This window comes from Perca flavescens, chromosome 20 (assembly GCF_004354835.1).
Source record: "Perca flavescens isolate YP-PL-M2 chromosome 20, PFLA_1.0, whole genome shotgun sequence".
Taxonomy (NCBI): Eukaryota; Metazoa; Chordata; class Actinopteri; order Perciformes; family Percidae; genus Perca; species Perca flavescens.
The window spans coordinates 21,081,192-21,093,713 of record NC_041350.1 but is presented as its reverse complement, the minus strand read 5'-3'; the positions used below and the strand labels follow the sequence as shown (position 1 = coordinate 21,093,713).

At 39.9% G+C, this 12,522-nt stretch overlaps 1 protein-coding gene across 2 annotated transcripts in view; it reads left to right on the top strand.

Moving 5' to 3' along the window:
* The window catches only part of zgc:110158 (single-stranded DNA-binding protein 3), a 45,346-nt gene that overhangs the window by 23,813 nt on the left and 9,011 nt on the right, over positions 1–12,522 (top strand). For both annotated transcript variants that reach the window (XM_028566121.1, XM_028566120.1), the window contains exon 5: positions 11,915–12,004. In XM_028566121.1, the coding sequence (XP_028421922.1) occupies positions 11,915–12,004 (90 nt within the window). The remainder of the gene's footprint in view (positions 1–11,914; positions 12,005–12,522) is intronic.

Sequence of the window (12,522 nt, the reverse complement as noted above, 5' to 3'; positions counted from 1 at the left end):
ACACACTCACTTGGAACAGAGGTAGCAGGGATGGAAAGGTATGCTTTGGCAAGTGGAGACAGCAAAGGATATTTAGGAGTTGCGAAATCCGACATTTTCCACCACAGAAAATGGCCTCATATCAGCTGCAATGAAAACGCCTATGTCCCTCGTTATTGCCGTGGCTCTTGCACGGCAATTATTTGAGAGATGCAAAGGCTTTTAGAGTTGTTTGCCCTTTTAATGTTTTTGTCGCGGGTGCAGTAGTTAGTAGAGAGCTGTGGTGGTGCTGTAAGTGTTTTTGCATAGTGCTCGTGTTAGCCATGTATACAGCATTTTTTCTTACAATGTTTACATATTGTGTTCGTCTTGTCTGTCACTCTTTCGCCGTTTATTATTTCCATGAGGAAAACCAAAATGTTTGCACACAAATGATTTAAAAGTTGCAGGGGGATCTTCAATAGTAATTTCACGCTCCATCACGCTGACATCACATCGCCTCACGAGACAACTTTTCACCTCGACGAGAAATCTCGTCACGTTTTAATCTCGCGAGATCCACCCTTAATAAATACTGTATAACAACAGGAGTACCTTTTTTGAAATCAAAGCTCCATAAGGTTTGTTTTAGTTTTTTTCCAACGTCTTAAATTGTTAAATTTTTCTTCTACACATTTTCAGCATTTTCATCATATTCTTGACCAAATACCTCTATCGATATTGCGGCGATATATTCTAGAGTTGACAGTTGATGCTCTCGCAAAATATCTTCACACTTAGATTTTAGATAAATAATCATTAATAATAGAACAGCTAGAACATTCTGGTAAGTTCAGAAAAGTACATCACTTCACTGTAATGCAGCCTTTAAAACCAGGAAAAGACACTTATGTCATATCACGATATTACGATATCCAAAATCTAAGACGATATCTAGTCTCATATCACAATATAGATAGAATATCGATATATCGCCCAGCCCTACTAGTATCTAGATTTGTGACTTTTAAGAAGAGACGAGAACATTTCTCTTTGTTTGATTTCATTAAAAGTAAAGTTGGGCTTTGCTGTTTGATTCACGACTCATTTTAAAAAAGACATAAAAAAAAAACAGAGATTCATGCTACCATAAAACTTATATTCATATTGTTACATTACAGGCAGTTTTGCCTGTAAAAACTGCTATCGCCACTCTTCTTCTAACTCTTCTGTCTCTCATTTGCATTTATGCAACTCCAGCCTGTTCACATCATGTTTCCTCGCTGCTTGTGGACCCACCCCCCCCCCCCCCCATATCTGCATCTTTCCTCCCTCCCCCTCTTTCCCCACCTTTTTCCTCCCACCCTCTTTACTATATCTCTTACTCTCTCTTTCGCTCATCACACCAGTCCACCCCCTCTCGTCTCACTCGCCTTATCGCTCACTCCCTCTCTCCTCCTTTTTTCTATCTCTTCGCTGACCCCCCTCCTCCCTCCCTCCTTCCCTCCCTCCTTCACCACCACCACTACTACCTCTCTTCCCGAGAGAAGATTGATAGGTTAATCTAGCGGTTTACCCACAATGCCTAGTTTTGCCTAGGAGGAGAGGGAAGTGTAGACAACATAAAGACAAGAGACCGTTATGGTTTTTGAATATGGAGTGAGTGGGCAAATGTCAAAATGACAAGAGAGAGGGAGGGTGGGGAGGTGGAGGATAGGCCTAGTTTCCTTTTATTTTAAAACTATTGTCATAAAATAATTTTTACCTTTTATTCAAACTTCACATGACAATGCAATATGTTAATTGTCGTTTATTTTTTATCTTATCTGCTTTTCTAAATCTTTCCAAATACAAACCGTAGTACAAGGCACTGGAAATATCATTTTTTGTGTACAGTTCCCAGCTGTCTGTTATGCTGCAGATTTGGTTTACCCACCAGTCAGCTTTTTTAAATATATCTCAAAAATCCATTAAAACCAGCCCACATATTATCCAGCATTTTAAACAACCTGTGATGTGTTTTCCCTAACATTACTTTAGGGCCGAAATTATATTTCTATAAAAAAAATAAATTGTTTTCCCTAAAGATAGTTGCTTCTACCTTAACCTCTGTATTGCCTCCCTCTGCCACCAGCAGAATCTGTAATGGAAAAAGTGAAAAGAGTTCCATTAGACTTAATAATTAGCTGTGTGATAAAGTTTGGAAACACTGCATTACACATGCTGCACAGCCTGATGTGTTGCACGTGTGAAGGCAGCGGTTTGTCCCTTTTTGTTATTTTTAATATTTTTGGGGGAACAGTGTGAGCCTTAGCCTAGAAATCTAGACGTACCCTAGCGGCAGCAAATGTAACTTGCAGCCAGGGGGGTCTAGCAACTCTCCGTTGGCTTGCGAGCTGGAAAAACCAAACTCTGGCCGGGCCAATCACATTGTGTATAGAGTCGGTGGGCGGGCTTATGGCTGCTGGGAACAGCGGTCTTTCGAATCGGCTTTGGCCACGACTCTGGAAGACTTGGAGTTAAGCTTTTCTTAAAAAAGGAAGATGTGTTCAGAATTTTGCCAACCCAATACGGCAAAAGTTTAATCTATCAACTAGCTCTGCCACTTCTTTGTTGCTCTGGTTGGTTGTAGCGCTATCCTATTGCATGCAGAGGGAAGACTACGTTTATCCCGCCCCTCGGATTGAGCCCTGTCAATGGTGAGTTCCCAGACCCAACAATGTGGGTCTGGCTTGTCAGGCTATGTGAGCCTGGGAGGTAATGTGACACTGCAGTGGAAAGACAACACTACTCTGACAACACTACTCTTTAAAAACCACGCTGATACAACACATTGGATGATACTGACAGATATTAGTCCATTTTTGTAAATCTTGATTTTGTTACTTGAAAAACAACATAGTAACTTAAAAGCACTTGAATTGTTATTGAACAATTGCTATTGCTGCTGAATGATGGCAGAGAAGTTAAATGCATTTGGCTCAATGTGTGACTATCAGGGCTAACGTTCAGTGGACAGGAGAAATTGTGTACATGGTTCTATTCTTTCACTAAAAACCTGCAGTGGTAGTTTAAAGTATACTCTCTTATTTGGCACTCACTTCCAGTTAGGGGTAGTGGAGCACAAGTGCAGATTTCTTTTGGCCACTTCACCTCCACACTAGGTAATTTAGACAGCTTTTAACATGACTAACGCCCAACATGAACACAGAAACGGAGGTGGATTGGACAGTGCGATGGTTTAGGGTCCTGATGGGATTGAATTAACAGCAAAGCACTTTTCCTCTTCGGTCCCCCTACAGGTTGGAAGCGTAATTGTCCATTACAGCTGGGATTCGAACTACAGATCTGCTACCTGATCTGGCAAACTTGCATTGTGCAGTTATTCAATTTTATTTATAGTATCAAATCATAACAAGAGTTATCTCGAGACACTTTACAGATAGAGTAGATCTAGACCACACTCCTATAATTCACAAAGCCCCAACTATTCTAATAATTTGCCCAAGAGCAAGCTGTGCGACAGTTATAGCTGCTAGAGGGCATGCAGAATGCAAGTGAATGCAGAAGTGCCATTCACCCTATTAAGAGTTGATGAACCACTGAAACGATTTTGGAAACATTATTTTAAGGTACAAAAGAATCTTTGGTGTTGCTTTAAGTGATCGTCTCCACATCACCTGACGATGCTGTCCAGGCAGCTGGCCTTGAAGTGCAAGTTTCATATGCATACAAATGGACTACCATTTTGTTTTATGAATGTGTTTATTAGAAGAAATGTACTATCGGCATATTGGCCCAAGTGTTGAAAATCTCTTATTGTAAGTTTAGTTGAATCTATATTCTGGTTTCACAGTTCTCATTCTCTCTCATTCTTGTTTTTCGCCCTCTCTGCCTTCTCTCTGGAGTGTTGGCTAAGTGGATGTTGGGTCTGCAGCATGTATTAGTGCTGTCATCCGGCGTGTGTGTTTGTGTGCACGCACAAGTCCCCCTGTCTTTGTGTGTGTGTGTGTGTGTGTGTGTGTGTGTGTGTGTGTGTGTGTGAATTAGGTTGTCAGACGTGACGGTGAGAGTAGCAGCCGTATCCTGTTGCGCCAGAGCAAAACACACTGTTTTGACTGGGCTGATAAATAAGCTACATCACCACAGTCAGCTATTTTTCCGCTCGTCTCCACACTCTCACTTCTTCACCTCCCCCTCCTCCCTCTTTCTTTCCCTCTCTCTGTGCGCTAAGGACAGCAGGTCAAGGAGACAGTGATGAGGTACATATCAGTGTGAACCAGAATGTAGATTAGTACCCTCTCCAGGCAGGGACACACACACACACACACACACACACACACACACACACACACACACACACACACACACACACACACACAGAGATACATTTGCTGTCTCTTCCTACCTCTACCCTCTTTCCATCCAGTGTTTATGTCTCTGTCTTTATCCCTGTGAAAGGTATCAGGCGGAGGTCAATAATGTGTTGAGCACTATTGATCTGTCCGGTAGGTCCTACGGGTCTAAGAGAGGGAGAGGGAAATGGAGAGGGAGGGATCAATGCTATTCTGTATAGCCATCTACATACTGTACCAGCCAATCAGAGCATTAGTCTTTTGTTCTCTGATAGATTGTTCATCAACATTGTGGGTTCGTACCAAGGAGGAAAAGCAAACACAACATGGTGTCCTTGCAGGGAGCCACAACTGTGGATTAACACGTCCACAGTTAAAAATATTTTGCCACAAACACACCAACGTGGCGCCACAGGGAGGTGGATGAAGTTCATTACACGGTACTTTGGGTTGTCCCAATTGAAGCTGAGTGAATGTTTACAGTATTTGTTTCTCAATTACTGGTTTGGTTATAAAATGTCACAAGTTCCCAGTCCAAGGTGACATCGTCAGGTGACTCTTGTTATGCCCTACAAACAGTCCCAAACTCAAAGATATTTCATTTACTAGCACTTAGCTGGTGTAGCTTTTCTTAATTTAAAGTTCCCATGGCATGGAAATTTCACTTTATGAGGTTTTTTAACATTAATGTGAGTTTCCCACAGCCTGCCTATGGTCCCCCAGTGGCTAGAAATGGTGATAGGTGTAAACCGAGCCCTGGGTATCCTGCTCTGTCTTTGAGAAAATGAAAGCTCAGATGGGCCGATCTGGAATCTTCTCCTTATGAGGTCATAAGGAGCAAGGTTACCTCCCCTTTCTCTGAGAGAGAGACATCATGGCTTTCAAACGAGCGAAGTGGCAGTTGGTCAAGGCCACATCCCCACCCTCCACCTTGCCTCCCCCTGCCTCTGTCTCTACTCTTAAATATCTACAGACACCGAAATGGCACATCCCAAGGAAAGCTCATTGTGGGACTGGCTCTAGTGGCTGTAATTCTGCACCAGGGCTGAATTTTGGGAAAGAGACTTCAGATACAGTATTAGGGGACCACTTTAGCCTCGTGAGACCGTCCTGATCTCCCGAGCTCCAGTTTTCCACTCGCAGATCAGTCTGGCATCTTGAGGCAGAGAAAATTTGCAGCCGTTAGCCAAACGACCGGGCCAATCAGCGTTGGTTTTGAGGTGGGTTAGGTGGTGATAGACAGATGGTTTATCCAATCAGCTAACCAGTATTATCAGCCAGCGGTAGCCCTAATTCTGTTAGCCGCTCGCTAATGCTTTTTTTCTCTTGGATCCTTCTTTTGGAATATGGTCCGGGAACCTGAAATGGTGCCTTTTATTCCTAAATTCTCGTTACACAAACGGCAAATCTCCTTTACCGACATGTTGCTTGCATGCTGAGTTAACGAGCTATGCTTTGCCTGCAGCAGCAGGGGCGGGCTTGTAATTGTATTTTCATACGCTTCGTGGATCTGATTGGTTGATTTGGCCCGTCTATCACCAACATAGGTGATAGACAGATGGTTCATCCAATCAAATAACCAGTATTCCGCGCCTTCCCAAAAGTTCTCTAACGGAAAGTTCCCAGATGGATATGCCAAGCAAATGCAAAGCAATCCATCTGGCGGAGTCAGGTTAAGACCACTTAGGTCTATATAAAAGCATCCAAAGAGCACCATGTCATGGGACCTTTTTAATGAGCAAGTCTATAGATCCTTAAATATTTTTAAATATACTAACAATATTATATTACGCAGTAAATAAATAAATTAAAAGTGCTAAAGTTAGCAGTTCTCTATCCAACAATGAGCTATAGTTCAGGTCTGTAGTCCAGATATTGTATTATTGATAGCCAGGTAACCTAAAAACTTACCTAATATTATTTTTGTGCAACCGTGGCTCCGGGATGCTTTGACACCGTGTTTGTGCAGCGCTGCAGCGGAAGGCCATTAAAATATAGTTTACAGTTTTAACAGTGTAAATATTCCTAGACATTTGAGAATATGTCCCATGGGTTTTTGTTGAACTTTCCGCCAGCTTCAATCAAAGAAACCTATTCTTCTCCTCCTGCTGCATGTCAGGCATTAAAACCCTTTCAAGTTGCGCTGCCACCCGGCGCTTCCTCTGCACAGTCCTTAACATTTACAGACTCCTCTCCATACATTCCGCCTGAAAATGAATAATTCACCTCAACTACAAAAATCTATGTTCATTATATCAACTAATTAGTGCAGCACTGATGTTGGCTGTGGATTGTCTTTTTGAACTGTTTTCTTGAAGAAGTTTCTTGCATGAAGAGACTCTCTACCTGTATGCTGTGCCTGCATTAGAAGTCATTGTTTACCTGCACCGATGTGAATAAGACAAATTCCGGTTGATTTATTTTCTCGGTGAATCAAGTTATTCTGATTCAAGGAGGCAGTCTTGTCACAAGGTTTTCCGGCAGTCTGCCACTTTGGATTGTAGAGTTGAAATTGAAAGGTAGATATAGACAGTACTGTCTATACACACAAAAGCTGAAAAAAACACTGTTGGATCTTTTTTTGTATTTCCTCAGGCCAGTTGGTTTTTAATAAAGACCGACTGCATACTAAATCTACCTCTGCTGGTGGTAACTGCGCTTTCTGAGGGCTTTCAGTTTCTGCAAATAGGGGAAAGCACAAGCAGATAGTTGTTCATTAATAGTCTACAAAAAAAATGTGACCATGTGATTGATTGTGAACAGAACTCTCTACTTGTAACATTTTTTTCTTTCTTTTCCCCTATCTTTTTTTTTTTTTTTACTCACAATCGCCTCCATCTCACTCTTGTGCTTTCTCTCGCTCCCTCTCTCTCCCCCCTGCATCTTCGTATTTTCTCTCTCTCTCTCTCTCTCTCTCTCTCTCTCTCTCTCTCTCTCTCTCTCTCTCTCTCTCTCTGCGCTCCTCGAGCGGGGGATGCCAGGGGGACAGAGTGCAGATAGGATTGGTCTCCATAGCAACAGCTTCTGCAAGCTGCTGACACCCTACTAGGGGGGCTGAGAGGAGGAGAGGTTGTGATGGGGAGGAATGGTACAAGGGTTGAGGCACAGGAAAGGTGTGTGTCTTGTTGTGCGCCAGTGCTGGGAAAATAAGTGATGGGGGTCACAGAGAGGAGAAAAGATGGAGAGAAAAGTGTGCAGCAGAAGAGATGAGATGAGAGGGAGGGTGGAGGAGGAGGAGCGAAGGAGGCAGCCGACCCGGCTTCTTCCCCAGGGACTCAGTGGCCTGCTCATGTTCACTAGTAGAATTAGCATAAAGATGGGGGGAGGTGTGTGTGTGTTCATTTTGTTATGTGTGTTGGCTTCAGTCAGGAGAAGAAGGGCAGTGTGTGTATTTGTGTACATGCGTGTAATTGGTAATATGCGTTTTTGTTCAAGCATACAGTGTATGCCACATAAATGTAGTGTGTTCGTTAGGTGTGCACACTGGTGGAACTGTGTGTTTTTGTGAGAGCAACTCCCTCCCCTGGGTCTTAAACCCCCTCCCTGTTCTGGTCCTGTAGCCTGTGGTTGTCCCCTGTCTGCCTCTCTGTACTGAAGCGCTGCACTTTATGAGCCTGTAATGCAACTCTTTATGTGTCCCTGTGTGTCTGTGTGTTTGCGCGTTCTTGTGCTTGCGTGCATTTGTGTTTGTTCCGGCGTGCTTATGTAAGCACTCTGAACACGCATCTCCATCTATGTGTGTTGACAAGAATACAGTTATATCATATTTAACTCTCAGGCTGAATCATTCACCCCTTTTCCTCTATCCTAGATTTTAGTTTTCCACATTGTTTGGCTGATATGAAGGAGATTGAAAACCGTAGTATTGTTGTTAGATGTAGTAACATGATTGGTAATATTTGCTCTCATCAGGTTTAAGTGTAGTAACCTAAATGTTTTTGAAATATGTATCCGACACATTGAAATAAAAGCAAGAGCCTTCCAAATTCCACCCACCTTATCGTGTTATTTTTGACAAGCTGAATCTAAATGCTGGTTAAACCCCTGATTAAAAAATTATAAAGTTAATCATCTTAAATTGTTGCTGCAAGTCTAGCTAAAAGAATGTGACTCTTGATTTTGATCACTTAGAGGGAAAAGGTAGGATTTGTGGAAATTTCAGAAAAACCTAGAGATTGGCATGGTTATTTTTCAGTTAGCCTAAAAGCTGGTTTGATTTGCATTGAGAGATGATTTTATGGAAAGTACCCCATGCCAATCTCTAGGTATGGTGAACGGTATGTGATGATGTGGGGCTATTTTAATTCCAAAGGCCAAGGGAACTTTATCTGGATGCATAGTATCCTGGATCCATGAAATAACTGGCCTTTAAAAATAAAAATCTGCCTGCCTCTATGGGAATTTAACATAGGGGTGTACTTACTTATGCCCCCTGTATTTTAAGGAAGAACATTTATTTATTTACGATACATTATTCATTCACAAAGAAAATTGGTGTCCTTAAAGATTGGATTTTTCCTCATTTTTTTAATTAAGGCATTAAGATTTTTTTTTTTTTTTTTTTTATTCCTCTTTTTAGTCAACTTTAACATGGGTGTCCTAATTTTTTCACATGACTGTATATAGGGGTAATATATAGGGGGCTCCTGTTTGGAGCTCATGTTTCTTTTCTTCACTTCTGCTTAGCTATAACCGAAAACATTTTCCAAGTAAATACATCAAAATGACTAAATTATGACTTAAAACTATACATCTGACAGGTTTAAAAAAGATTCAACTTTGAATTCATAATACACAATACAGTTATTAGATCATGCAGATTCTGAAATTAAGGAAAATTAGATGCTGTTTGAAGTAGGGATGTCCTGAGCCGATCTTAAGGATCGTAGGCATTGTATCAAGCTTTTATAATAGATCGGTATCGGCTAAAATAAAGTTCCAAAAGATGATTTTTTTTATTCCTCTTTTTAGTCAACTTTAGCATGAGTGTCCTAATTTTTTCACATGACTGTAGCTGAGAAACACTACAAACTCAACTTATTTGTTGATGACTTGTTACTATATTTGTAAGTAGTGTAAATCCTTTGATCATATGCAACATTTAAACAATGATAATTTTAGATAGAAGTATATAGATTAAATGTGTTCAAATGTAATCATACCAGAAAAAAATGTATAGTCTCTTTTATTGAGAGAATTTTTCAGGAGAGGAAGACATGCATTACTTACCAAGGTTATTGTAGTTTTTCATTTTTCCTTAGTTTTTATTTTTATTTCGTTTTTGTTGTCAAATTCAGTTTAGTTTTAATTAGTTTTTAAATTGGGTTTGCTAGTTTAGTTAACTTTTTATTTTTTGAAAATGTTTAGTTTTTATTAGTTAGTGTTCGTTTTAGTCTTTTTTGTAATATGGGTTATTTGTCAGGGGCAAGATTCAAAAAGGTCAGAAAAAGTATTGTGTAATAATAACTCAACAAAAACATCATACAATTTTTGAAATATTTAGGCTATTCACGATGTATTCAACAATAACACCCATAAGTTACATAAAATGTACATATATAAATATGTAAACAGCCTACACAAGACGCTGCAGTAAGTGGAAATGTGTAAGTGACATGTGCCAGGAAAAACCTAAATAGCCAATGGACTAGAGAAGACATGCATGAACAGGTGTTTTGAACTTTAGTTTGAGTAAAGCGGCAAACTTTTTGAAGTCAATCGACTCACACAGTTGTGTAGACATCCCAGTATCAACGCACATATTAACCCACGCTTCCTCCCGCTTGTGGTTTTCCAGCGTATTTACTAACCAGCAGCTATCGGGTCACCGGTGAAAGCACGCCTGTACTCTGTTCTGCGGTTTTCTCTCTCATGCTGCCTGGCCTTGTACCCATACATCCACGCCCTGTACCGGGGTTAACTTCTGTTTCAGTGAAAGGGGGCTTTACGTTCTCCTTTACCTTGTTAATGTAAGCTAGGTTAGCCTCCTTGTTCGCACTTCTCAAATGTACTTTCAAATTTGTCTTTAATAAATTGTCCACATATTTTACCACCTTCCACTGAAAAGCACAGACACAGTCATAATCAAATAAGAATCAGCCGCTTTCTTCCGACATTTGGTACCAACAAGATGCCAGGCAAGGGGCATGGACTATGTTGTGTTCAATTTGACATGGAATGTTGGAATTTCTGGGTTCCCAGTCAAACTATATAGATCTACGGCATAGACTGTATAAAACGGGTCTATGGTCGGAAATGTCAACTCTGAAAGATATAACGTTATTTGCTATATGAAAGACATTGACAAAGACGAAAACTAAGGACATTTACTCAATTTTATTTTAGTTAGTTTTGCAAACAGACATTACAGTTTTAGTTAGTTATCGTTTTTTGTGTAATGCCTCGTTTTATTTTTATTTCAGATAACGACAATGTTTTTTCCCACCTAGTTTTCGTTATTTTGTTCGTTTTCGTTAACAATTATAACATTGTTATTTACATATTACATTGTTACATTTATTGTTGATAAGTAATATACAAAATACCTTGACAACATACCTTAAAAAATATACGTTATAAGCTCACAAAAGCAGTAGAAAATGTTTGTATGTTGAAACTAAGCTCACATATATAAATTTTTTTTTTTTGAATTACTTCAAAGTGAAACTAACCTAAATAAAATGAACCAATAAAATGACCATTAGTAAACATTTGTTTGATATAATATAGAAATTGTGTGTGTGAAATGAGACCCAAAGATAACGCTGTAGTGGGTTTTTAAAAACAAACCAAAATGTCCTTTTTCCTTTTTGTAATACAACACCACCTAAAGCCTCAAATGACATTTGTCTGTTTTGTTTGCATTGGATGCACTCGGTTGTACCTTTTTTATAAATTGGCAAAACCAGTTAATGTTTCCACAGTCCATGCCAAGGTGTCACTGTTACATTAATTTGCATACAGCAAAACGTTATATAAGTTATGTGGAAACATTACATCTGAGAGGTTCTACTTCTGCTCGTTGTTAAATAACCAAATAATCAAACAGATTGTAGAACTGTTTTTTTATATGAGATGGATCATAATAATAAATACTACATATAATCCTACAAATCATTGCATACCTTGTAGATGAATAGGTTTTGACTTCAAGCAACAGCTCATGTTGGTCAGTAATACAATACCCCTCAATACACAGTAGTGTGTATGATGGCATAGATCTCTTCACATCTGTGTCACTGAAACTTTATGAATGTTGGTGAGATTTCTCCTCAAAACGCTTGTCTTCACTTCTACCCTAGATCACAGAAAGAGATGAGCTTCTCTTCTCCTCTCTACCGCAGAGATAAGGGAACAGTTTAAAGGTTCAATAGAAGACTTTTCTGAATTAACCATTAAACTTTAGATAAGAGAGAGGGGGGGGGTTATTCTGATTGCAGGTGCAGACACTGCCCCCTTTAGTAACTTGGTGGCCAATGCATCGTGTACATAAATATTACTGTACAGCAGTTGGAGACACACACACACACACACACACACACACACACACACACACACTAACACAAAAAACCACATTTAATCAGCAAGTTTGTGTGTTTCAGAGCGCAGCGGCAGCGCCCAGCCCCGTGATGGGCAACATGCCCCCGAACGACGCCATGCCAGGTGGTCCCATGCCCCCAGGCTTCTTCCAGGTATGACTTACCCTCTCTGTCACTGTCCTGTTTACTCCTCAATCACCTCCAATAACACACATCTCTGTCGCTCCACCATTTATCCATCTGACCCTCCAGAAACAAATAGTGTAAAGTTAAGGCAATATTTGCATATTCTTTGAATTCCATCTCCAGCACTATGAGTTGGAATATTGTATATCAAAGTACAGTATATTTCTTTAATTCACTCTTAAAAAAGTTTTTTAAGAGTAATCTTTTTTTTTTTTTTTACCCCAAAATTTCAAAACCTACATTTTAGCTGGAAAAAAATTTAAGATCTGCTAATTTGATACATGGTCTTCAAGTTTACTTTTATTTATTTTTTTACATTTAGTCAGACATCTTTATCACAAAGTGTTTATTTTCAGAGTTTGATCATCTCAAGTATCAATATCGGCCTCAAAAATCCAGTAGCTGGCTAGTTGGCTAGGGGTCTAGTAATTAAGTCCTCGACACTGAAATCAATATTCGAGTTTGATCAGATGACACCACGATTC